The sequence below is a fragment of the Meriones unguiculatus genome, chromosome 1 (assembly GCF_030254825.1).
Source record: "Meriones unguiculatus strain TT.TT164.6M chromosome 1, Bangor_MerUng_6.1, whole genome shotgun sequence".
Lineage (NCBI taxonomy): Eukaryota > Metazoa > Chordata > Mammalia > Rodentia > Muridae > Meriones > Meriones unguiculatus.
In genome coordinates, this window is record NC_083349.1 from 23,546,667 (window position 1) to 23,573,040 (window position 26,374).

Genomic DNA, 26,374 nt, shown 5'->3' on the forward strand with positions numbered 1-26,374 from the left:
CTGCATCTGCTTTCCCAGGAGACAGTGCAGGCAAAGGCCAGGCAGGTGGCAAGGGTAGGGGATGGGTGCAGGGCAGAGTAGAATGAAAGCAAACCTCAAAATAACCTCAAAGGCATACTCGCCCACACAGCTCAGGTGAAGGCCCCATCTTTCTTATACTTTGCCCTTGAAAGGGAGGTGCGTGCCAGGTTACAGGCTGGAGCATTTTCTGACATTCCTTCCTGCTTGCACACCCATGGCTTCCGTCAACCAAGAGCAAACGTATTGTCTTATTGCTGATGTGTGCTCTATAGTGAGGCCTGGGATCCTTGTGTCTGTAATGATCACGTGCAAACATTCTTTTCCTTGTTGTTTCCTAAATAACACTAGAGAAGAAACTCTGGAGAGGACATAAAGATGACAGGAGGTGAAGTGGGTGCAGTAAATTTTATTGATGGTATAAAAAATGTAGGGCTCCCTAAGCCCCCCTCCTTCTTCTGGGGGTCTTGGTTGGAAACTGTGAGGGGAGCTGCTCAGCGTTGGGGCTAGGATGGGGCAGGGGTCCTTCAGCATCCCAGGGCCTCTCCCTGCTTCTTGTGTTCTTTCTGAGATGGATGGTCCAACCCTTGTAGGCCATGTAGTCCACCACACTGGTGCTTTAGTCATATTCACTGTCATATCAGAAAATGAGCTTCACAAAGTTGTCAAAGTTTGAGGCCAGCCTGGTCTACAACGTGAGTTCCAGGACAGCCAAGGCCACGTAAAGAAACCCTGTCTTGAAAACACACACACACGTATCTGCACGCAAATAAAGTTGTCATTGAAAGCAATGCCAACCCCAGCATGAAAGGTGGAAGAGTGGACATCACTGTCTCAAGAGACAACCTGGTCCTCGCTGTAGCCCAGGATGCCCTTTATTCGGACATCAGATGCCTGCTTTACCACCTTCCTGATGTCATCACACTTGACAGCTTTCTCCATGAGGTATGTCAGGTCCACCACGTACACATTGAGGGTAGAAACAGGGAAGGCCAGGCCAGTGAGTTTCTTGTTAAGCCCTGAGATGACCTTCTCCATAGCCTTGTCAGCACTGATTCCAGGTATGATGTTCTGAGTAGCCTCATGGCCATCACAGGGCAGCTTCCCAGAGGAGATACCCACAGTCTTCTGGGTGACAGCGATGCCCTGAACTTGTGTCATGAGTCCTTTCACAATGCCAAACTTGTCCTGGATGACCTTGGCCAGGGGTGTGAGCAGTTGGTGGTGCAGGAAGCATTGCTTTCAGTCTTGAGTGAGCTGCCATACTTCACATGGTTCACACCCACCAAAGCATGGGGGCATCGGCAGAAGGGGCAGAGATAACGATGCCATCCTTCAAGTGGGCTTCAGCCTTCTTGATGGTGATGAAAGCATCAGTAGAACCCACAACACACTTGGTACCAGTCTCACTCCACATGTTTGCAGGATTTCACTCCTGGAAGGTGGAGATGCCCTTCCCATTGATGACAAGTGAAGAATAATTTTTTTAATGAATATTCACCCATATATTAGTAAAGTCTTAGTTAGTCTTCAACCAGCAACTTTCCCACATAACCACACATTGAGACTATGATTTATTCACAAGCTTAAAGCATTGGAGTTGGACAGATCTCAACCCTTTAAGCTATTTCGCTCTCTCTCAGCTATGTGACCCACGCTACTTTCCAACAGGTCGTTCTTCCTGGGCGGGATCTGCTCCATCAGATCTTCCTACTCTGTCTTCTGTCCTTCCTCCTCTCTCTACCTGCCTCATGGTCCCCTGATGCCAGGCCTGGGAACCTCCCTCTCTTCTGCCAAATCACAAGCTTCAGCATTTTTTTTTAAATTAACCAATCAAGTTTAAATTAGGTAGAGCAAGGCTTACACAACAAGACAGGTATATGTGAGAATGTGCTCATCTGGGTGGCAACCAGACCTTGGGGGCCAGTAATTAGCATTAGAATACAGCACCAGACCAACCCCAGCAGACAGGTTTCCATCCTCAGCCTCAACTGTGCTTTCAGCTTACCAGGGGTAGAGTCATACTGGGGCACGAAAACCATGTGGTTGAATGAGGTCAGTGAGGAGGTCACTGATGGCAACAATCTCCACTGTTCTAGAGTTGAAGGAGGCTCTGGTAACCAGGCACCCATATGGCCAAATCCCTTCACTCTGCCCTTCACCATCATGTCTCAGGCATGAGGCTGGCACTGCACATGAAGATGTGGCTGTCTCTCAAACACAGAGGAGGAGAGAGCCCAGTACACCGTTTTATTGCAGTTTGCTTGTTTTGTTTTAATGTTTTTTTTTTTTTTATTGGTTTTTGAGACAGGGTTTCTCTGTGTAGTCTTGGCTAGCTTCAACTCAGAGTTCTGCCTGCCTCTGCCTCCCGAATGCTGGGATTAAAGGTGTGTGCCACCGCTGCCCAGGTTTATCCTTATTAGATAGATAGATAGATAGATAGATAGATAGATAGAGAGAGAGAGAGACAGATAAGTATTTTTGCCTGAATGGACATATGTGTGTACCATGTGCAAGACTGGTACTGTGGAGTCCAGGAAAGAGCATCATATCCCTTGGTATTGGAGTTACAGATAGTTGTGAGCTGCCATGTGGGTGCTAGATCTTCTGCAAGAGCAGCCAGTGTTGTTAATCACGGAGCCAATTGTGTAGCTCCTTGTTTGGTTTTTGAGATAGTTTAGAGGTCAGAGGACAACTGGTGGAAGTTGCTGTGTCCTTGGCTTGAACTCAGGTCTTCAGGCTTGACAGCAAGTGCTGAGCCATCTCTGGTTCCTGAGTCCCTTATTTTGTAACCATCTTTCTTTGATCACAGTTTCATCTAATTATTTTGTGAGACTCTATGTCACAGACTTGCCTGAGATATTTTCTTCTCATTACACTAGGGCTGTAAGTTTGGGGGTGAGGACCACAGGGAAAATACCATTTTTGTCATTGATGTCGTCCTTGGCCACCTGGCTGGGAGAGCGCCGGTCAGGCTTTGCCACCTAAAACTGCCCCTTTGTTCCTGTTTACTGTGCCTTTCTCCATAGAAGTCTGACAGGTTCCTTCCCTCCATAGCTGTCCCTTTGTCATTTAGGGGAGAGTAAGCTGCAGCTGTGATAGATGCTAAGTAGCCAGCCTGCCTAGAACACAGAGCCTATACTAAGATCTTCCTTATGTCTCTCCTTTTGACTCCTCAAAATACCCTATTCGCTTGGTGCTGTTGTCTCTATCTGAAAGATAAGAGCAGACTCTTCTAGCATTAACCACACCACAGCAGTAAGATCAAGTCACGAGAGATGCACATCAGGCCTGTCTGACCCTGGGCCTAACTGCCTAGTTGCAGAACACTCTAGTCAGCCCAGTGGGCCCCTCTCTGGCCAGGCTACTTTTAGCACCAGCTCTGCAGTGGTTTTCCTCCCTGGCTTCAGTCCCCCTCAAACAGACCATTCCTGGCCCCACCTCCCCCCAGGGCATCTGTCAAGTGCCCACAGGGGAAGTGGCCCAGACTTCCCAGCAAATAAACCTGCCCACGGATTTCCATATATACGGAGGCAACCGTTTCCTCTCCCCACAGCTGGGAAGGCCAGGACACCAAGCATCCCAGCCCACTTCTGATCCTCCTGGGGAAGGGGTCTAAGTCAGGAGTCCTTGAGGGAGGGAAACTTGCTTTGTGGTGGGACAGGACAGAAGTAGCACCAAACTGTTATAGCTTGCAGCCACACTCACAGACCTAGTCTGGATACATGGGATTCCATTTTCTGTGGTGCTGGGAACAGAACTCAGGGATTCACACAGGCAAGGCCAGCTGCTCTATCACTGAGTCACGCCTGAGACCCCCATACATTGTTTAGTCTAATTCTTTTTGAGACTATGTGAGAGCTCACACAGCCAGGGTTAGCCTCCAATTGACTCACTTAAAGGACTGACTTTCCTGCCCTAGCTTCCCCAGTGCTGAGATTACAGACTTTTCCTTTCAGGCCCACAAGATACATTTACTAAAACTTACTTGTTTAGGCTGGAGAGATGGCTCAGTGGTTAAGAGCACTGGTTGCTCTTCCAAAGGACCGGGGTTCAATTCCCAGCATCTGCATAGCAGCTCACTGTCTCTGTCTCCAAGATCTGATGCCCTCACACATACATGAAATAAAAACAAATTTAAAAAATTCACCTTATTTGGGCCATGCTGGCCCACACCATTAATCTCAGCACTTAGGAAGCTGTGAGTTCCAGGCTAACCTGTTCTACATAGTGAAACCTTGCTTAGAAAAAAAAAAGGAGTACACCTACTTGCGAAAATCAAGTAATCTAGGGTTTAGGAGAGAACCCTTTGGCTTATCTCATCCTTTTCCAGGCAGGAGCTCTGTCAGGTCCCTCCTCGGGGGTCATTTTTCTAGACAACATGCTGGCATCACAGTTCCTTGGCTTTTCAAACATGGACATCCTGTTATCTATTGACCTCACACTGTGGAAGGCAAAGACTTAGTGTCCTCATGGTGCTCTCTGCAACACACACTAGAATCTTCTTTTCCAGTCCTCCTGATGGTTCTACCTTAATTTGGTGCAATAAATATTCACTGATTATTATTATTTCAGATTTATTTTATTTGCACATGAATGTGGTGCGTGCGTGTGTGTGTGTGTGTGTGTGTGTATGTCTGTGTGTGTGTATATCTCTGTGTGTGTGTTGTGTAGACCAAAGAGGGCACTGGAATCTCCGGGACCAGCAATACAGGCAGTTGTGAGCTGCTGTGTGGATGCTGGGAACCAAATTCCTCCCTCCGCAAGATCATCAAGTGCTCATAACCACGCTGCATCCTTAGCTCCTGGAGACCCTACTCTGGAAAACAGAAATATAAGATGTTCTCATTTTTCCCAGGGGATTTTGCATCCATCATCCTCAAAGCTGGGCAGCCCCAGGGAATCTTTCCAAGCTGTCACTCCAGAACAGTTTTCTGAAGCTCATCTGTGTCCCTTGGGGGAGATCTCTCTGGCCTTCCTTCTCTGGGCATCTCTACACCCTCCGCTGGAAAGTAGTAGCTGCTTGCTTCATCCTCAGGGAAGTGACCTAAGTGGGTGTCGAGGGGAGGTCTGCCTCTCATCGTGTCTGAGAGCCTCACTGGCTGGATGAGTCTTGTAAGTGGACTGATTGCTTGTCCTGGAGCTGTGGTACCTCAGGGATGGTCAGTAGCAGGCACAGTGGGGATGGGGCAGAGAGGAGCTAGTGTCTGCCTTCCTGTCATACACACTCCCTCACAGGCACTGAGGGAAGACTCCTCCTGGGAGGTCCAGTGCTGCCATCTGGTCTGCAGCCTGCTGGGCCCAGGCTCCTGGATCCTGAAAGCTTCTCCCTGGCACCCGTAGCCCTGCCATGGCCAGGCATAGCCAAGGTGAGCTGAGGACACGCCAGGCTTTGAGTGCCAGACTTCCTCAAGGCTTGCCTAGGGCAGGCACTTCCAAGGGCTGGCCCTGTGGGGCACAGCATGTGGCTTTACCCAAAGCATGCCCAGGTGCCTGCAGCCAGGAGCTGTTACAACACTCATTTCCCAGAGGTGGATGCTGAGGTCAAGGAAGCGTTCTTGCCCTTAGTGGCACATGGAGACTTCTCTGGGATTGGTGACTAAGAACCCTGGACTCAGTAACTGCTCCGATGTTTTACATTTATTAACTCCGGGAACCCAGCATCCCTGTGAGAAGAGAGCTCTTACTTTTATTCAACAGACAAGGAAATTAAGGCACAGGGAGGTTGAATGACTTGCTTGATATCACTCAGCTAGCAAGGAGTGGAAACAGAATTCACATTCTGTCTGTCCTGGTGTGTGTGTCTGTGTGTGTGTTTGTGTGTCTGTGTGTCAGGGGTCAACCTTAAGCATTGTCCCTTAGGTACCATCCACCTTGTTTGTGTGTTTGTTTTGAGACAGGGTTTCCCTGTGTAATAGCCCCAGCTGTCCTGGATTCCCTTTATAGACCAGGCTGGCCTTGAAGTGGTGAAGATCCACCTGCTTCTGTCTTCTGAGTGCTCTGATTAAAGGCATGTGCCACCATGCCTGGCTCCACCTTCTTTTTTTTTTTTTTTATACAGGTTTTGTTTTTTGTTTTGTTTTGAGACAGTATTTCTCTGTGTAGACCAGGCTGGCTTCAAACTCACAGAGATCTGCCTGGCTCTGCCTCCCAAGTGCTGATATAGGTTTTCACACTGGGACCCACAGTTCATGAAGCTAGGCTGCTTGGCCAATGAGCTCCCAAGAGCCCACTGTTTCTGCCTCCCCAGTGCTGGGATTACAAGCACATGGGACTGCATCTGTATTTTTTTTTTTCGAGACAGGGTTTCTCTGTGTAGCCTTGGCTGTCCTGGATTCGCTTTGTAGGCCAGGCTGGCCTCAAGCTCACAGAGATCTGCCTGCCTCTGTGTCCCCAAGTGCTGGGATTACAGGAGTGTGTCACCACATATGCACCTGGATTGTTATGTGGATATTTAGGATTGAACTCGGGCCTTCCTGCCTGCAGTGCAAGCCTTTGACTGACTGAGCTAACCCCCCAGCCTCTGACTGTGGACATTTTATACATGCTGTTCTCTAGCATGATGATAAGGGCAAATCGGTTTTGTGTGAAGGTTCTCTCTTGGGATAAAGCACCCCAAAGGATCAGCATGCCCATTTTACAGGAGAGACAGTTGAGACCAGAGGAGAGACTGAGATGGTTCAATGTGTGGAGGTGTCTACCATGCAGGTTTGGTGATATGAGTTTGATCCTAGGAACCTAAGTAAAGATGGAAGGATAAAACCTACTTCACAAAATTGTCTGTAGAGGAATTTTAATTCATAACATGGCTGTTCTGGCAAGAGAGTACATCCCAAGACCTCGTAGATCTGTGTGATCTGACATGCCTTTAATCCCAGGGGACAGCAGCAAGCATATCTCTGAGTTCAAGACCAGCCTGGTATAGAGCAAGGTTCAGGCAAAGAAAAGCTTAGGTCCAGGCATAGTGGTTAATGCCAAACAATGAAGGTAAAGTTAGTTTGTAAAAGGAAGTGCCCATGTTTAAAAGTGATGTTTGAGTGGCAGAAAAGGTGACAAATCAGAGAATGATTTGACAGAATAGGATACACTCAACTCTCAGGAGGAGAGAGAGGAAAGAAGCTACTTAATGGACAGAGAGAGAGAGAAGGAGGAAGAGGCAGTTTTCCTGGGACAGTAATAGAGAGCTAGGTTTTAGAGAGAGAACTCAGGTGAAGACTGAATGAACCAGAAAATGAGAAGGAGCCAGGAGATTAGAGCAGATTGCTTGGGGCCAAACAGAGCAATTCAGAGGCTGAGAGAAGAGCCAGATTGAATAAGTTAGCTGGGAGAGAGCATGTGAGCCAGCCCAGAGCTCAGTAAGAACAAGAAAGGGTGAGCAGTAAATCTCAGAGGCTGAAAATGTTGCAAGTCTAGGTTAGATTGTAAGGCGGCTAGAAGCTTCTAGGACTAGGCCTACATTAGCAGAGGAGGTAGGAAGCCTCCCAGACAACAATTGTAACAGGGGAATAAAAGTTCCTTTTACGGTTGTTCACTGAGAGCCACATGTAAGTCATGCCACTTGTTCAGTGAGAGAGGGAGAGAGAGAGAGAGAGAAAGGAGGGAGAGGGAAAATGTGGGAGTGGGGGAGGGAAGTGAGCTCAAAGGAGGAGAGTGATTCTCCCTCAGGTTAAGTGAGGAGGGACTGTAGCTTTGACACTCAGGCCCTGGCCTCCTCTGTGTGGGCATCCATTGTCTCCTTCAGAGTGCTGTTTGGACTTGGAGCATTAGCTGTGACCTGGGAGACTTCAGCACTAGCTGTCAGTCCCAGCTTGTCTCTGGCCTGGGTAGCCTTGCTCTCCTCATCTGTAAGATAAATGGCCTCGTCCATATCCGGCCCCGCCTCAGATATGCCGGGGACACAGTGTTTTCTGCACACCTCAATGCTTCCCCATTAGCACAGCCATGAGGCCCCATTTCCCCAGCAGGGTTTCTTCCCCCAGCCTGCCCCCAGCCTTCTTCCTTGCCAGAAGCTGAAGATGATCCTCGGTCAAGCCCAGAGCTCAATCCTGGGGCAGGAATCAGGCCTCCTGTGTCATCCCCATTCCCAGGTTGCCCTAATGAACACACATTCCATTTTGTAACCGAGCATCAGGCAGCTGTCTGCACTGCACAGCCATGCTGTGAACTATTTGAGGACAGAAGGAGCACAGATGAAGCTGTGTTGGATGGGAAACTTGCTCCCCAGAGCTGAGCAGGTAGAAATGAGGCTGCTTGAGGGTACAGCGAGTCCCAGGCCCACCAGCTGTGAGCCAGAAGACCCAAGACCCCTGGACACGGGCGGAGTGGCTCTGCCCACAGAGGGCAGAGGATGGAGAGAAAATAAGGGGGTCCTGAAAGTCTGGGGGGAGTTAGAGCAAGATAGCCGGGCAGATGCTGTCTGAGGCTGAATGAGTGCCAAGCCCTGGCATGTGCCTATGCATTCCATGTTGACCTTCATGCTGGGGCCCCTCTGACAGAGCCTTCCCTGATAGAGAGGTCCAGAATGTAGGTCCTCCATGAGGGAGCTAGCTAATTGGCTAGGAGCTACCCCCAACCCCAACCAACAAGCGATGTCACCCCAGCTCTTTTTGGTCAGATTTTCCCAGCCTGACTGTGGTTCTGGTCCACAGTGTGGTCTGGATGCCCCTCCCTGTCACTTCATCAAGTCTGGCAAGTCCTTCGATGGATGGGGATACAGGCTTTAAGTGCAGGAGGGTGTAGGCAGCCATCACAGACTGTGGCTTGAGGCTGTCCTTCTCAGTGGCCTGCACAACCAATGGAAGGGAAAGGATGGGCAAGGTGTGAAACAGGCGCATGGGAGGCAGGGGGAGCAGGGAAATACAGGCACCAGACACAGGCAGAGCCTGAGCCAGGGGCATTGCTGTGTCTGACCCTTTGCAGCGGCTTGTGCTTCCAAATCTGTTCTCTCACACTTGTCCGTGCTGACCCACGAGCAATGCGTGTTTCCTGAGCACCTATGGTGCAGTCAGAGAAGGGGCATCCACACAAGTGCAAGGAGAGGCAGCCTTGTCCTCCTTGAGTTTTCCTCAGGACAGGCTGTGGCTGTGCCTCCTATTCTCTAGTCAGTGATTCAGGGTGATAATGTTGCTGTCCTGCTGGGTGGTCCCCACTCCAGCTGAAACCCTCCAAGCACATGAGATTCCCATGTCTCCTGTCACAAGTGACCCCAAATGAGAAACCTGAGAAGCTGACTCACAGCCCTGGAGGCCAGGCCAAGAAGGTCAAAGGTCAGGTGTGTTAACACTCTCCTGTATCCCCAGCATCTGGTAGCTAGAGGTTGGGGGATCAAAAGTGCAAAGCCAGCCTTGGCTTTATGGTGAGTTTGAGGCTAGCCTTGGCTACAAGGGACCTTGCTTCAAAATAAACCAATAGAGCTGACAAGATTGCTCAGTGGGGGAAAGCTCTCGCTCTGTGTCCTTGGTGACCTGAGGTCTGTCCCCAGGTCACAGAGTTAAAAAGGACTCTGGAAGCTGTCGTCTGACCTTCACATGTCCACTGTGTCACAAATAAAAATGTCATGATTCTTAACGTTTCTAATCTGTTCCCGCAGTCTAGCTTCCAGGCCAAGTTCCCAGTCGCTGCAAGGGATCAACACTGCCTGTCCAGGACCTGTTTTTTGCCTGAGCAGGCCTGCCAGGTTTCTGAGCTCTGAGAAAACAAGGAGCCTATCACTGTGTCTCCTGGACTCACTCAGTTCCTCAGTGGACCCTGTGCCAAGAAGACAGGCCGGAAGCTGAAGAACTCAGAGGACCCACCAGAAGGCCTGACACCTTTCTGAGAGCTCAGACCCTCTCCCCTGGTGGCTCAAGAACAGCCCTTTGCCCTCTCAGAGTGAGGCCTTGGACTCTGGGCCTGGCCTGTCTCACAGGAGTTGGGAGAGGCTCAGAGCTTTTGTATTAGTCACTAGGCAAATAGTTTCTTTCAGCTCAGTGGCTTTATTGATGGGTTCAACCCAAGTGTATGTAGGCAGATGGTCTCCGTTCCCCTCTGGGCCTCAGTTTCCCTCTGTCACACAGGGAAGGGAGACTTCCCTGCTTCCTTCATCAGGATACCAGGAAATCCAAAGACAGGAACATGCACATTTGGGCTTCTTAAGCAGACAGTCAGTCCTATCTGCAGCAGGGCGTGGCTGAGGAAAGGGTTCCATTGCATTTGTTCAGAAGAGGACTCCAGCACATGGTCCTAGCCTTTGGAGGCTCACAGTCTGTAAGGGAGATCCAACTCTTGGCTTGTCACTAGCAGCTGACCAGAAAGCCAGGTGGAGCTTGGCCCCGTGACCATGCCAGATTCAAGAAATTCTCAACTGTTGTTTGGCTTCACTGAACTGTGTCCTGAAAGTGGGTGGCTGGTCTGTGTGGGGTCGAGGGGTCAAAGTTGACACTTTCATAGGCCTTCTCATCAGGCCTATGGAGGTCTTTGCTAAGAGTTAGCTGCCAGAGCCAAGAATGGCAGCCACGCGGGGCCTTGTATGATTTGCTGACAGAGGCTTCCTTGAGTCACAAGACAGAACAGGTCAGAGTCTAGAACTACATGAAGAGGCAGATGAGGAGACACAGGAGTCCAGCCGCTGGAACGAGAACAGTCACAGCAGCTCTAGCTGTTGGCATCCAACGAGGTCTCTGAGGGGGCTGGTCGATTCAGGGTCATGCTGGGGAAGCTGGCCATGAAGCTCCTTCACCTCCTCCTCACCTGCTGGAAGACCAAAGCAGGGAAGTAAAGGTGGTGTGCTTCCAGTGCTGTTCCGCTCACAGCCACCAGGTGGGAGTAGAGCCATGAAAGAGAAGCCAAGCTCCTGGGGGCGGGGAGACCTTTCCCGCTGTGGGGCAGGGCCAAGAGGGGCGGGGGAATCCGGTCTCCTTCCCTGGTAAGAGGTACAGACCATAACTTGCCACAACTTGCATTGGCCAATGTCCCGGCCTCCTGTTCTAGCCCTTCCAACACAGTACCACATTAATCATCTTGATATGGTCACGAATGGCTGGCATGGCAGTGTGTCCCGGTGTTCCCAGATCTCAGGACACAGGACCAAGTGTTCCAGGCCACCCTGGGTTAGTTACATCGTGAAACCCTATCTCAAATGCACACAGCTCTGAGCAGCTGGAAAAAATCCCAGCTGCTTTTAGTTGAATGCATTTAATCCCTGGGTGTTTTGCTTGGCTTTCCTCAGGTCAGCTGTGCTCTTAACCCTTTGTTGCCTGAGCTCCCCTCCATTTCCTCATGAAACTGATGATTCAGTTAGAAGCCTCACCTGTTGGTACTGCCTCAGCCACCACCGGCTGCCTCCTCTCTGGGTTTGGATCAGCTGCTCTGTGTCTCCCATTGTCCCTGGCAGCGGCTCCTGAACCTTCAGACCTTCCGTGCCATCAAGGCCCTGCGACCTGGACTTTTCATGGCTCTGTCTGAGGCTCAGTGTCCGGTGGAGTTGGCCTTCCCGGGACCTCCCCTGGGACTCGTGGAGCTTCCCATAGCAGGACCTGGGTTCCCGGAAGGACTGACTGCGCTGGCTGGTCCCCATGGTTTTGGAGGCTATTACTGGTCTGCAAGCCACTAGCTTTGTGAGATGGCCTGGTGCCTCCACTCAAAGGATGGGGAAATCATCTGGAGGCAAAGGTCAGTGCTGCTGAGGTGGCTGTCGTAAACCAAAGGGCAGGCCACAAAGGCCAAACATCTCTGAGTCATTTCCCCATTGTCTCCTCACCGAAGCAGGACCATGTAGTCCAGGCTGGCTTCCAACTCAGGATCCTTCTGAGTGCTGGACTGGCTCCTCTTGTCTTTCCTCTTCTCTCCTCTGACCACTCTACTCTTGGAGACCTTGGCCTCCTCTAAACTTGGCCTTGGCTGTCCATGCCACTCACCTCATGGACATTAAGCAAAGCTGCTTCCACAACAGAGCATAGAGCAGCTTCCATCTACAACAGTCAGATTCATAAATACCACAGTGGAATTGTGGGTAAGGCAAGGGGCCAGACAGTAGCCAGGCCTTGTTAAATGGCTACAGACTTTCAGTTTTACAAGGTGCTGAGAGTTCTGGAGGTCAGCGGCACACAAGAAAAACCGTGAGCGTTAGGGGCTGGGAGATGGCTCACTCGTAAGTGCTTTCTGCAACAAGATCTGAGTTGGTTCCCTGGTGCCATGCAGGAAGGTGGATGTGACACCAGCGCACATCTGTCACCCCAGCACCAGGGGGAGACAGTAGTCTCCCTGGGGCTGGCAGGCCCCCTATTTGAGCTGCATTTGTGAGTGATTCAGTGAAAATATAAAAAGGTGAGGCCAGGTACAGTGCCCCAGGTCATAGATCTCAGTGTCACAAGCTATGGTCAGGAGGATGTCTGTGAGTTTGAGGCCAGTCTGGTTGACACAGCTAGTTCCTCTCTCAAAACTTAAATAAAAAAATAAACAAAGGTAGAGAATGAGAGAGGAAGATTGCTGACGTCAACTTCAGGTATACACACACACACACACACACAACCCTTTACTCACTTGTATACACACATATACTGCACAGAGCCACAAAGAAAAGAAAATGATCCATATGACTGGGTGTGCTGGCCCACGCCTTTGATCCCAGCACTTGGAAGGCAGAGACAAGTGGATCTCTTGTGAGGTTGAAGCCAGCCTGGACTACAAAGTGAGTCTACAGCCAGGACTCTGTTACACTGTCTTGTAAAACCAAAAAAGGAAAAGAAAAAAAAAAAAAGAAACGAAAAAATATCCATAGTAAATATTATCTCACTATACCAGGCTTACTGTTTTGTTTTAGACGGGCTCTTATGTAGCCCAGACAGATCTCAAAATTGCTGTAGCAGAGGATGATCTTGAACTCCTAACCCCCACCCCCCTTCACTTCAGAATTCTTGGATTACAAATATGGGTCACCATGTTCTGTGTATATAGTTCTGGGGCTGGAACACAGATCCTTGTGCATGCCAGGCAAGCACTGTACCAACTGAGCTACATCCTCAGCCTGGAGGAGGGGGAGGAAGAAGACAAACAGGACATCTCCAGGGGCAGTATCAGGAGGACTGAATTTTCCAGCCTTAGCTTTGTCCTCAATACTCTAGCACAGCACATGCTTAAGAGCCCGAGCTCTGGGGACCACTGTCTTCTAAGTGAACTGCAGTTTCATTGCTGGAAGCTCTGGTACCTTGAGTTACAGCCCAGAGTGACAAAGAACTCAGGTTAGAGTCAGGCAGGCATGGTGGCACATGCCTTTAACCCCAGCTCTCAGGGGTCAAGGGCAGGCTGATCTGCAAAGTGAGTTTCAGGACAGGGCTGTTACACAGAAAAATCCTGTCTCAGAAAACAAAACAAACAAACAGACAAACAAAGAACAACTCAGGGGCTGAGCAGGGAAGTGAATGACTTTAATCCCAGCACTTGGGAGGCAGTGGCAGGAGGATCTCCTTGAGTTTGGGGCCAGCCTGGTCTACAGAGTGAGTTCCAGGATAGCCAAAGCAACACAGAGAAACCCTGTCTCAAAACAAACAAACAAAACCCTTCAGGCCATTGTGTGAACTGACTGGGGTGTATTGGTTCTTGGACACTGCAAATGTTGAAAGTGAGTTGATGGCATTCTTTCTTGTGTGAACTTTTTCCTTTTTTTTTTTTTTTTTGTTTCTTTGTTTCTTTCAAAGATTTATTTCTGATTTATACAATATTCTGCCTGCATGTGTGCCTGTACACCAGAAGAGGGCACCCGATCTCATTATAGATGGTTATGAGCCACCATGTGGTAGCTGGGAACTGAACTCAGGACCTTTGGAAGAGCAGATGGTGCTCTTAACCTGAGCCATCTCTCCAGTGCCAAACCTTTCTTTTGTAAGCTTCTTCATTTATAAAATGAGTTGTATGGAAACAAAACAAAACAAAACATGGTACCATGCACCGTGGAGTGAGGCCCCCACAGCAGAATGTGACTGGGGAGAGGTGGTCTGGGCCAGCAATTTCCCCACAATCATATAATTTGAAGATTAAGGGATCCCATGCATCTGAACCAACGTCAGCCCCCACTCTTTGGGCATTTTCATTATCAATGAAAATTTCTGGGGCTAGAAATCTGGCTCAGACCCTGGGAGGCACATGGTAGAAGGAGAGAAACTGTTCCTCAAAGTTGTTCTCTGATCTCTACATTTACACGACAGCTGTCACACACACACACACAAACACACACACACACACACACATGCACATGCACACACACACACACAAACATGAGAGAGAGGGAATGTTTTGTTTTGTTTTTTTTCTGCCCAAGACAGGGTTTCTCTGCGCTGCTTTGACTGTCCTGGACTTGCTCTGTAGACCAGGCTGGGTTCAAACTGCTGGGATTACAGGAGTGCATCACCATTCCCGGCTGTGAGGGAATATAAATTTTTTTAATCTACATTTGTAATTTTAAAATATATGTGTACAAGTGTTTTGCCTACATGTATATATGTGTGCCACATGCATGCCTGATACCCAAGGAGGCCAGAAGAGTTGTCCTTTGACTTTTACACACATGCTGTGGCAACCCCACCGGATACATAAACTCATAATAAAATTAAAAATACAGTGGGGCACGGTGGCTCACACCTGTAATCCCAGCACTCAGGGAGGCAGAGGCGGGTGGATCTCTGAGTTTGAGCCTAGCCTGGTCTACAAAGCAAGTCCAGGACAGATAAGGCTACACAGAAAATAAACAAAAACCTGTCTTTAAAAAAAACATTAAAAATACAAAAATAATTTAAACCTTTATAATCTCACTAAGTTGCCCAGGCTGGTCTTTAACTTCTAGAGTCAAATGACACACACACACACACACACATATATATATATATATATATATATATAATTATTATTTTTGCCTGGGACTACAGGTGCCACCACATCTGGCTCATCATCACAATTTACAGACCAGGAAGTAGAAGCTTACAGAGACTAACATCTGGCTAGAGCAGAGCTGGTCAGTAGTACCCTGGTCAGGCTGCCATTGAAGCTGTTGCTATGGTGATCTGCAGCGCCTCCTCTATCTGGAGAGAAGCCCTGCATTTGGCTCTTGGCTTACCTCTCTCCTCTCCCTGGGCCTGACCTATTCATACCCTTTCTTCCCTCAGCTTAGGAGCCTTCCCTGGGTGATGTAACTCTTAGTATCTGCCAGTCTCAGCAGGAACCTAGAGAAACTTTGATGGGGCTGTGGAGATGGCTTAGCAGGTGTCTTAGTCCGTGTTCTATTGCTGTGAAGAGACCATGACCAAAGCAACTCTATGTAGCTTTGGCTGGCCTGAGACTTGCTATGTAAAGACCAACCTGGCCTCAAACTTACAGAGCGCCTGGCCTCCTGTTTCCACCTCCTGAGTGCTAGCATTACAGGCCTGACCACCACGCCTGGTTTATGAGGGGCTGGGGAATGACCCTTGGGCTCTATGTAAACATTTTACCAACTGAGCTACGTGCCCAACTTCTGTATTGAAACAAGCTCTTCCACTCACTGGAGGTGGGAGAAAATACAAGAAAATACCTGCTTTCTCCACTGCCTCCACAGGCTTCATCTTCCCAGCTCTGGCTCACATTCCTTACAATATTTGAAAGGTTATTTTATTTTATTTTATTTTATTTCATGTACATGAGGATTTTTGCTGGCATGAGTGTATGTGTACCACATGTGTGCTTGGTGCCTGCTTGAGGCTACAAGGGGAAGTCAGTCCCTTGGAACTAGAGTTATGGATGGTTGTGAGCCACCAGGTAGGTGCTGGAAAGTAAACCAGAGTCCTTTGAAAGAGCAGCAATTGCTCCTACCAGCAAAGCCATCTCCCCAGCCCCTTATCTTCCCATAGTGAAGGATGTTTGTTACCTGTTGCCACAAGACAAGTAGCCCTGGGGAAGGAATGTGGACTTTGTAGGAGACATTAATGGCCTCTCTCCTTTTTTTTTTTTTTTTTAAAGACAGTGGCTGGGTGTAATGGCATATGTCTTTTATCCCAGCCCCTGGGGAGGCAGAGGCAGGTGGATCACTGTGAGTTCAAGGACTCCCTGCTCTAAAAAGTGAATCCAGGATAGTCAAGGTGACTAAGAGAAACCAAACCAAACCATAGACAGAGTCTCAGAGCCCTGTTTGGCCTGGAATTTACTATGTAGTCCAGGCTGGCCTTAAACTCACAAAGATCCATCTGCCTCTGTCTCACTAATGTTGAGACTCAATTCCTGTGCCGCCATGCTTTCCTCTCTCTTTTAGTTTTTACTGGTTCTGGAGCTAATCCCTCTATGGATATCATCAGAACCTCCAGAGAGTTTAAATGAAATTCAGTGGCTTAAAACAGTATTAGCAGCTTAAGACAGCACACGGTTATTATCTCTTTGTTCTCCTGTGTGTGTGGGGGGGATGGGAGTGGTTTAGGCCTCTCAAGGGCTCCCACCAAGGCCTGCAGTATCTCCCAGGTGGCCCAGCTGGAGGAAGGGATGTGCATGTGGCAAGCACATCACACCAAGGAGCTGTTTACACAACTCTGCTCTTCATAGACTGTTGTTAGGCCAAGGGCCTCAGTTTCTTGTTGGCTCCTTGATCCTGTTCAGAGAGCCACTCAGAACACAGCAGCTCAATTCAGTCAGGGTAAGCCTGTGGGTGAGGGCTGGAGCTCAGGAGCAGGACAGAAGCCAGGCTCTGGGGTGTGGCGTTGGAGGTAGCACTCATCACTTGCTTCTTAGAAGCAAGTTGCTAGGTCTAGCCTGCTCTCAGGGGAGATGGGGTGTGTGTACATGGAGGCTAAGATGTATAATTATTTTTAATTTTTATTATTTCAAAATACATATACAACATATTTTGAGCATCCTTTTCACCTCTCTCAGCTCCTCCCTACCCATTCAACTTCAAGTTCTTTCCCTTGAAACAACAACAAACAAGACAAAAACTGACAATCAAAACAGAGAAAAATACTTTCCTCAGATTGGTCTGTGAGGGTTTTCTCGCTTAATGACTGATGTGGGAGGACACAGCCATCTGTGTGTGGGGTCACCGCAGGACAGGTAGTCAGGACTGTATCAAAAGGCAGGCTGAGTGAGTTATGAGGATCCAGGCAGTTAGCAGCATTCCTTCATTGTCTCTGCTTGAGTGCCTGCCCTGACTTCCCTTCATGAAGGATTGTGATCAGGATGTGTGTCAAATAAACTGTTTCTATCAAAGTTGCTTTCTGGTCATGTGTTTACCACAGCAAAGGAAAGCAAACCAGGACAGAGGTGAACATCAGGAGTCTGGGGTCACTGGACACTCACTGGGTTCACTCTTGAGTCCATGGCAGAGGCTTAGCATTTTAAAGCCATGGCCCTGCTTAACTCTAGGGCCTTGTTCTTTTTTGTTGCCTAGGCTGGTCTGGAACTAACTGTGTAGCCTCAGTTGACTTCACTTACACAGATCCTCCTGTAACCTTTCTTGCAGGAAAGGAGACAATTCTAGAGAGATGCTTGTGCTATTAGCTTATTGAGATAACAGACTCTTAGCCAGGTGTGTGTGTGGGGGGGGGTGGCTAGCGTGCCTTTAATCCCAACCTTGGGAGGCAGAGACAAACTGTGAGTTTGAGGCCAGCATGGTCTAGGGAGTAAGTTCCAGGACAGCCAGGGCTACACACAGAGAAACCCTGTCAAAAAAAAAAAAAAAAGAAAAGAAAGAAAGAGAGAGAGAGAGAGAGAGAGAAAGAAGGAAAGAAAGAAAGAAAGAAAGAAGGAAAGAAAGAAAGATAGAAAGAGAAACAGCAGACCCCAAACCGTTTCATTTCCCCAGGAATATCATGCTGGGTGGAAGGAAAGGCTGAAGCCCAGATGCTAGCCAGAGGAGCTGCTTCCCAGGAACAGACTTCCCATAGCTCTGACAGGACCACACTAGGCTCAGCCTCCTAAGGGCTAGGATTACAGATGTGAGCCACCATCCCAGCTGGGGTTCTAGTTTCCCTAGTCAAACCACTGGTCTACATTCCTGGGTTTAGTGCTCACATGGAAGCTGGAATAGTTCCAGGATCAACACCACCTTATCACTTGGTGACAAGTGCCATTACCCACCAGGCCTTCCCACAGGCCCTCCACCTTATTGGGCCAATGGAAGTGAACAGCAAACAGTCACAGTTACTGAAAAACTACAGTAAAAGCTCCCAGAGCCAAGAACACGCCTTGCTGAGACACGATGGGCTGATGTGGGTTTTCCTGCCTCTCGAGGTTTCCCTCATCTGGGTGCCCAAACTCCTTCTGTTAACAGGCACAAGCGCATAACCAATGTGAGCCCACCACAGGGACAGGTCTGTGCAGAGGCCTGATAAGCTATTTGTAAACCCAGGTCCCAGGCACTCCTTATCTTAAGGGAGATCTTGGAAGGACCTTGTTCAAAGCCCTTCTAGCTTTAAGGCTTTTAAGATATAAGATATCCTTAAGATGCAAATGTCAAAACAGAAGCCCTTTGTTTGACATCTGAAGTCTTAGACTTTTTGCCTAGAGTTTTCCAGGGTGATCCAAGGTGACCAGTGGACTACAAAAAAAAAAAAAAAAACAAAAACAAAAACAAAAAAAAAAAAACAAAAAAAAAAACCAGCACAGCCTGGAAGTCCTGGGGTGTGGGATCATTTCAGTTCTGGGAGCCTCTGTCCACACCTGTCAAATGGTCACAACATCCTGTCATAATTGACAGGGTTACTAGAGCAAGCAAAGGAGTCGTGGCTCTGTGTGGACTGGAGAGTCAACCTTCTTTATCCTGTGGTCAGTGGCCAATGCTGGCTGTGGTGAGGTGTCCAGCAGAGGCTTTGTGTACTTGGGCTGTGGGCATGGAAACAGCAACGTGACTAGGCAGGAATTTCATGTGCACTGTGGCTAAGGGGATGGCCTTGTCACCCAAAGAGACTGGGAGGCACTTTGGATGGAATTGTTGGGGGCATCTATTTAGAGGAAGGAGAGAGAATATCCCAGAGCTGGCAGAGACTTCTACAACCAAGCATCATGGGGAAGATGTAACCCTAGGCTCCCCAGTGCACCTGTTATGATTGCGGTTTGAAGAGACCCATGCTACCGGGAGTGAATGAATCGCGCGTCCCCATCCCCGCCGACACAAAACAAGAAAGAGCTGAGGCCGGACCTTTTCCGCCCATTGCAGACCCTGGCCGCGCCAGGGGACCCACGTGAGGCTTCCAAGAAAAAGGAGTAGGCGGTGGCGCGTAGGAGGTGGGCTCTTTCCTCCCCTCCACCAATCAGGAGCTACGCCGGGGCCGCGAGGGGCGGGGCCGACGTGAGGCTCCAACTCTTAAACCCAAGGGGTGGGTGGGTGCGGGGAGGAGTCCTGAGAGGGGAGCGGTGATTGATGGTCCCATTCCTCCAATCCGTAGAGGGGTTAGGCTGTATCAACCAATAGGAAGTCTCGTGGGCGGGGCCGGCGCCGCTTATAAGTCGGTGGCGCGGAGTCCTCAGCTGTTCCCTGTCAGTGGAAGCAGCAACAGTCAGATTGTCGGCCACGGTTGGCGGCGGCGGGGCGGAGGTGAGTATCCGCGGCTCTCGGCACCTTCTCCTCCTGCTGCGGGTGGGTAGGTGGGAGTGCGCCGGCGCCGGGGGACGCTTATGTAAGGGTCGCGCGCGCCAAGGCGACGTGGGCTCAGCGAGTGGAGGCTGGAGGAGACGGCTGCGGGCGGTGCACGACGCGTCTCTACACGACGTGCTCAGTCCCTCCCCATCCTCAGGCACCGGCTCGGTTCGGGCCCCACCCCACCTCCCTTGCTCGGGCGCGGGGGAGCCCGGGAATCCGCGAGTCCGCTGCTTGCCTGAGAACCCTTCAGGCACTGGAGACTCGTCCCGCCCCCCTGGAGGCCCTCATTGGCCTCAGTCGTGATCCTGGGGACCCATTTTCCAGATAGAGACAGTGAGGCGCCAAGCCCTAAGGTGCCTCGCGCCGGTTTCCTGGGGGCTAGAACTCTAATCTGTTAGAAAGGGAGCTCCAGTAGTTCCCATCATACTGGATGTGAAATCCTGGCGGGGATCCTAAGAGGTAGACTGTTCCTTGTTCCAGGAGTCTGCGCTCCGTCTCTCAGGGGTGCTCCTAGGAGCCCGTGGGTTCCACTTTGGTTCAGGGGTGGAAGGAATTCTGAGGCTCCCAGGATGTGCTGATCCACCCAAGGCCCTCGGGAGGTGTACCTGGGCACAGCCCGTTATTTCTTGCAGTTTATAGGAGCTTATGAAGTGCGTTTGGGAAGTGCTCTTCCTGGCACACAAGTGGAATCTCTGGCTTTGAGGACTTGTGCTTGCATGTTCCTCCCAGAGTGACTTTCCCTCTGTGTACTTTGAGTTTTGCCTCTTCCCCCATCTCACAAACTTTGGAATCAAGCAAGATTGTCTCTGGCAGCTCTGAAGTTCTTTAGAACTTGAAGGTCTCTTAATTGTATGGAGGAGATCAGCTAGATTACTCCCATTCTCCCTCTGAGGAAACTGAAGCTTAAAGAGCCAACTTTGTGGGCTCACTCCCTACCTCACAACTAGAACCCCGAGTGGAGGCTTCGTTGTGTGCCTTCCCTGTTGTTCCCTCATGTAATTGATACAGAGATACTGTATCAATTACATGAGGAACATTTTAAAATTCCTGCAGTCATACAAAGAACTTGGGCCCTAACACCAAGCTGCCCAAAGCATGACCGAAACCTTGGATAATTCTGAACCTTATGTGAACTGTTTTTTCCTATACAGAGATACCTATAATAAAATTTAATTTATAGGTTAGGCATTATAAGAGTTTAAAAGTAATCATTAGTAAAATAGAAGTTAGAACCCCCAAATGCTTTTTTTTTTTTAATGAAGAAGTAAATCAAATGAATTGTCAACAGGGCACGGAGATCGACATCCTCCACCAAGGGTGGGAAGTTTATGAACCCCACACACCAAGCTGGAAAGGAAGCCCGGAAAAGAAGTGAAAAACAAAAAACAAAAAAACGTACAGAAGAATAGTTGAAAGTGCTCTAAAATGGCGAACCGGACAGTGAAGGATGCTCACAGCATCCACGGCACCAACCCTCAGTATCTGGTGGAAAAGATCATCCGGACACGAATCTACGAGTCCAAGTACTGGAAGGAGGAATGTTTCGGGCTTACGGCTGAACTTGTAGTCGACAAAGCCATGGAGTTGAGCTTCGTGGGCGGTGTGTATGGTGGAAACATAAAGCCAACTCCTTTTCTGTGTTTAACTTTGAAGATGCTTCAAATTCAGCCTGAGAAGGATATCATTGTTGAGTTCATAAAAAATGAAGATTTCAAGTATGTCCGGATGTTGGGGGCACTTTACATGAGGCTGACAGGAACTGCAATTGATTGCTACAAGTACTTGGAGCCTTTGTACAATGATTACCGAAAAATCAAGAGCCAGAACCGAAATGGAGAGTTTGAGCTGATGCATGTGGATGAGTTCATTGATGACCTGCTGCACAGTGAGAGAGTCTGTGATATCATTTTGCCACGGCTGCAGAAACGTTATGTGCTAGAGGAAGCCGAGCATCTGGAGCCTCGATTTAGTGCTCTGGAAGAGGACATGGATGGCGTGGAGTCTAGTGAAGAGGAGGAAGAGGAAGATGAGAAGCTGGAACGAGTGCCCTCACCTGACCACCAACGGAGAAGATACCGAGATTTGGACAAGCCAAGATGCTCGCCTGCACTATGGTACAGGAGGAGCTGGAGTCACTCTCCCAGGAGGCGGAGGAGATCCCCTAAAAGAAGAAGCCCTTCTCCCCACCGAGAAAGGCACAGGAGCAAGAGTTCCCGGTGCCATCGAAGCAGGTCCAGAGACAGACGACATAGATCTCGCTCTAAGTCCCCAGGTCACCACCGTAGTCACAGACATAGGAGCCACTCCAAGTCTCCGGAAAGGTCTAAGAAAAGCCACAAGAAGAGCTGGAGAAGAAATGAGTAATGGATTCATTTTTTACTGTAGTCCAAATGATGTGATGTGAATATGAGAGCATCTGTTTAAGTGGAATACTCAAGATTTCCTCTCAGGCAGCTGTGAATATTTTGGATTTTTCAAAATCAAGTCCTTGTTTGGTTGTATGTTGTTTTTATTTTCATATTACAGAGGTGCTATGTTTTGTATCTCTTTGAATTATTATCAACATCTTAAAAGGGTGTTTTGACCAAATGAAGGTCAGGTTTTGACCTAACAACTATGGCTATTCATACTTAATAAGGGTCAAGAGGACCTGGGAGCTGGCAAGATTCTTGAAAAGATGTAGCCACTTGGTGATCCTTTTCTTGTTTGTAATTAAACCAGACACAGTTGTCATTTTCCTCTAAAAAAAAAAAAAAAACAGAAAAAGAACAAAAAACAGTGCATGATGGTACAAGCCGCGGATTTGAGGATGAAAGATCACAAGCAGATTATCCAAGACATGGAGAAATTTGAGGAAATGGAGAGTAGCCTAGTGCAACAGCCACAGTTGAACGAGAAAGTACTGAAAGACAAGCATAAGAAGCTTCGGGAAACCTTCGAGCGAATTCTACGACTTTATGAAAAAGAAAATCCAGATGTGTACAAGGAATTGAGAAAGCTGGAAGTAGAATAAGAACAGAAGAGAGCTCAGCTGAGACAGTACTTTGATGCTATCCAGAATGCTCAGCATGTAGAAGTCGAGAGCATCCCTTTGCCAGACATGCCTCATGCTCCTTCCAACATCTTAATCCAGCACATTCCACTTCCTGGTGCCCAGCCACCCTCCATTCTGAAAAAATCCTCAGCCTATGGGCCTTCACCTCAAGCAGTGTCTATACTTCCTCTCCTCGGACATGGTGTTCCACGTTTGCCCCCTGGCAGAAAACCACCCAGCCCTCCTCCTGGCCCACCTCCTCCTCAAGTCCTGCAGATGTATGGTCGTAAAGTGCGCTTTGCTCCAGATCTTCCTCTGAGAGGCAAGGTGAAGACATGCTGTATGGTCCAGAACTTGCTCAGCGGGGTCATGATGACAGTGGCTATCCTGAGGCCATGGATCAGGATAAGTATGACGACAGCGGTGAGGACAGTGACACTGACAGATGTGATGCAAAGAGTGTGTGGGAGGGGGGGTAAGTTGGGGCACCGTGATGACAGTGAGCAAGAAAACCCTGAGGAGAAGTCAGGTCTGAGTGTCCGATTTGCTGATATGCCTGGAAAATCGAGGAAGAAGAAGAACATGAAGGATCTGACTCCTCTTCAAGCCATGATGCTTCAAATGGCAGGTCAGGAAATCCCTGAGGAAAGACGAGAAGTGGAGGAGTTTTCAGAGGAGGATGATGATGAGGACTTTGATGATTCTGAATCAGAAAAGCAGTGGCAAAAGCAGCATAAAGAGGACTCCCACTCTGATGGCACATCTGCTGCCCCTTCACAGCAGCAGGCTCCTCCACAGTCTGCCCCTCCTTCTCAGATCCAAGCACCTCCCCTGCCAGGACCACCACCTCTTGGACCACCGCCTGCCCCACCCTTATGGCCTCCTGGACCACCTCCAGGGGCTCCTCCATTCCTGAGACCACCTGGAATGCTAGGAATCCGAGGGCCTTTACCACAACTTTTACCTCCAGGACCACCACAAGGCCGACCTCCTGGCCCTCCCCTAGGTCCCCCTCCTCAAGGACCCCCACCAAGGCTACCTCCTCCTACACCTCCAGGTATCCTCCGTTCTGGTCCTGGTATGATGCGCCCACCCTTGGTGCCTCCTCTTGGACCTGCCCCACCTGGGCTTTCCCCACCAGCTCCCTTGCCCAACCCAGGGGTGTTGAGTGCCCCACCCAGCCTCATTCAGCGATCAAAGGTGGATGATGCAAGTGTAGCAGCCACTATCGAGAAGAAAGCCTCTGTGACCATCAGTGCCAAGCCCCACATCACCAATCCCAAGGCAGAGGACACGCGGTTTGTGCCCACTGCACTGAGAGTGCGCCGAGAGAAGAAGGGGGCTACTGCTGTTCCCCAAAGAAGGTCAGAGGAGGACTCTGCCGTGCCTGTTGCCAAAGCAGCCCCCAGACCCTGTCTCAATTAGTAAAGTGCTCATTGTCCTTCTGTTCCTGCCTCGGTACAAACTAAGGACGATGCTTATGAAGCATTTATGAAGGAGATGGACCGGCTGCTGTGACAACTGCTCAGAGAGCACTGGTTGTGGACCAAGAGGCTCTTTTTAAATTAGTGAAGAGTATTGTCCACTGCCAGATGTTTCCAAGTCCAGTTCCGGACCCTCCTAACGTTTGCCTGGCTGGGACTCCCCTCGCAGGGGTTAGGATGGACCAGGATGTGAAGCACTGCTGCCAGCACCGACCCTGACACCATTTCACCTCCTTTCTTCCCCTCTCCATTTTGGAAGTTACGTCAGAGAGGTCTCGGTTACTTGTTTTGACTCATGTGCTGTGGGCACTGGAGTGGAGATTTCTGGAGGGAACAAAAAGGATTATTTCATCCTGAGTGTTGTGTTTTATGTTTAATATTTTCCTGTAAATATTTTGTAATATTTTACTTTTAGTGAAATGGATTACAGTGTCAATTCCTAATTCAAAGCAGGATATATGGGAAGAAAATGTACAATTCTCAGATTAAAGTTATTTCCCACAAGCTAAACTCTTTGAGTGTTTCATGGAGAAATAAAATGTTCCATACCAAAATATACATATATAGGACTGGGTGTGGTTGGTGGCCTATGTCTTTGCTCCCAGCATTTGGGAGCCAGGGCAGGCAGATCTCTGTGAGTTTGAGGCGAGCTTCTTCTACATAGTAAGTTATAGGACAACCAGAGCTAAGTAGTGAGACCCTGTCTCAATTAGTAAAGTGCTCATTGTGTAAAAATAAGGACTAGATTTTGAGGTGCAGAATCTACATAAGAAGTTGGGCCTGGGCTGGAGAGCTGATTCAGCTGTTAAGAGCACTGGCTGTTTATAGAGGATCCCAGTTCAATCCCAGCATCCACCTTGCAGCTCACACCTGTCTGTAATTCCAGTTCCAGGGGTCTGACAACCTCACACAGACAAAGCATGCAGGCAAAACACCAAAGCACATAAAATAAGTTTTTGGGTCTTTTTGTTTGTTTGTTTTTTAAAGTTGGGCCTTTTATGCCTGGCTTGAAAGAGAGTTCAGCTGTTAAGAACACTTCCTGCCCTTTTAGAGGATCCTGAAAGTGTGACTGACAGACTCTCTCTTCTCTCTCTCCCTCCTTCCATCCCTCCCCTGTTAGCTCTAGTGACTGCCTGGCTCACTGGCCTCTTTTTCTCAGTCTTACAGCAGAGGATGGCCCTGGCTCCAGGAGAACATTTGCATTCCAATTCAATATTTTTTGGTTCAATTAAGTATGTTTGGAACCCATTCTATGAGCAGGCACCAGGCCAGGTTCCTTGGGTGGGAAAACAGGGGCTCTGAAATGGAGTGTAAGTAAGAATTCTGGAGGTGGGTCTCTGAGCCTCATTTTCCTTATCAGTAAATTGTGGGTTGATTATACCCCTGTAGGACTATAGGGAAAATTAAGTGAGTTAAAAGGTGCCTGGCATAGAGTAGGCAGGAAAGGAAAGTTCTTTTGCTGTGCTCCTAGTTGTGTATGCTACATTTACATGACAAAGATGATGCAGCTGTGTGTCTGAGGGCTACAGACCCTTCATCCTTCAGCTGGGATGCTTGAGTCCCTGTAGTACCAAACTCTTACCTACACACGACACTTTAATAAGTCAGGCATGGCAGAAAGCAACACTAATTGTAATAACAAAACTTATGTGAGTGTGGGCTCCTCACAATATTTTGGTTTTGTTCTTTTGGTGGTGGTGGTTGCTTTAAGACAGGCCCTCTCTATAGAGTCCAAGATGACCTAGAATTCCAACCCTCCTGCCTCTTCCTCCACAGCCTGGCAACACAGAGAATCTTTCATGCCCAAGATTTTAGCAGTCTTAGCCTATGTTGTTCTTTATTTTCTTGGTGTTTTTTTTTAAGTTTTATTTATTTATTATGTACACAGTGTTCTGTCTGCATATACATTTGCACACCAGAAGAGGGCACCAGATCTCATTACAAATTGTTATGAGCTACCACCTGGTTGCTGGGAATTGAACTCATGACCTCTAGGAAGAGCTGCTAGTGCTCTTTACCTCTGAGCCATCTCTCTAGTCCCTCTTTTTTCATCTTTCAAGACAGGGTTTCTTTATGTAGCCTTGGCCGTCCTGGATTGCTTTGTAGACCACGATGGGCTACGAACTCAGATCTGTCCACCTGCCTCTGCCTTCCTGAGTGCTGGTATTAAAGGCGTGCTCTACCGAGCCTGGCAAGATTTTCTTTTTAAGTCAAGAACTATTGCTTAAAGGAAGTGTGCTCTTGCACTTTGGGACCATTGTTAAGTAAATG

General features: G+C 48.8%; 2 protein-coding genes and 2 pseudogenes across 2 annotated transcripts; 2 read left to right on the forward strand and 2 right to left on the reverse strand.

The window, feature by feature from the left end:
• Nucleotides 1–835: 835 nt before the first annotated feature.
• Nucleotides 836–1,867, reverse strand: LOC110543478 (glyceraldehyde-3-phosphate dehydrogenase-like; annotated as a pseudogene).
• Nucleotides 1,868–10,639: 8,772 nt separating this feature from the next.
• LOC110543479 (uncharacterized protein C11orf86-like) lies at nucleotides 10,640–11,572 on the reverse strand. The gene is made up of 2 exons (XM_060371147.1): nucleotides 11,306–11,572; nucleotides 10,640–10,918 (listed from the first exon to the last, which is right to left on the reverse strand). The coding sequence occupies exons 1-2, from the start codon at nucleotides 11,570–11,572 to the stop codon at nucleotides 10,640–10,642; spliced, it is 546 nt and encodes a 181-aa protein (XP_060227130.1).
• Nucleotides 11,573–19,384: 7,812 nt separating this feature from the next.
• On the forward strand, nucleotides 19,385–22,677 carry LOC110544382 (pre-mRNA-splicing factor 38A-like). The gene is made up of 2 exons (XM_060384063.1): nucleotides 19,385–19,540; nucleotides 20,874–22,677. The coding sequence occupies exon 2, from the start codon at nucleotides 21,011–21,013 to the stop codon at nucleotides 21,947–21,949; it is 939 nt and encodes a 312-aa protein (XP_060240046.1). The 5' UTR covers nucleotides 19,385–19,540; nucleotides 20,874–21,010; the 3' UTR covers nucleotides 21,950–22,677.
• Nucleotides 22,368–25,405, forward strand: LOC132654259 (WW domain-binding protein 11-like; annotated as a pseudogene).
• The last annotated feature ends 969 nt before the right edge of the window (nucleotides 25,406–26,374 follow it).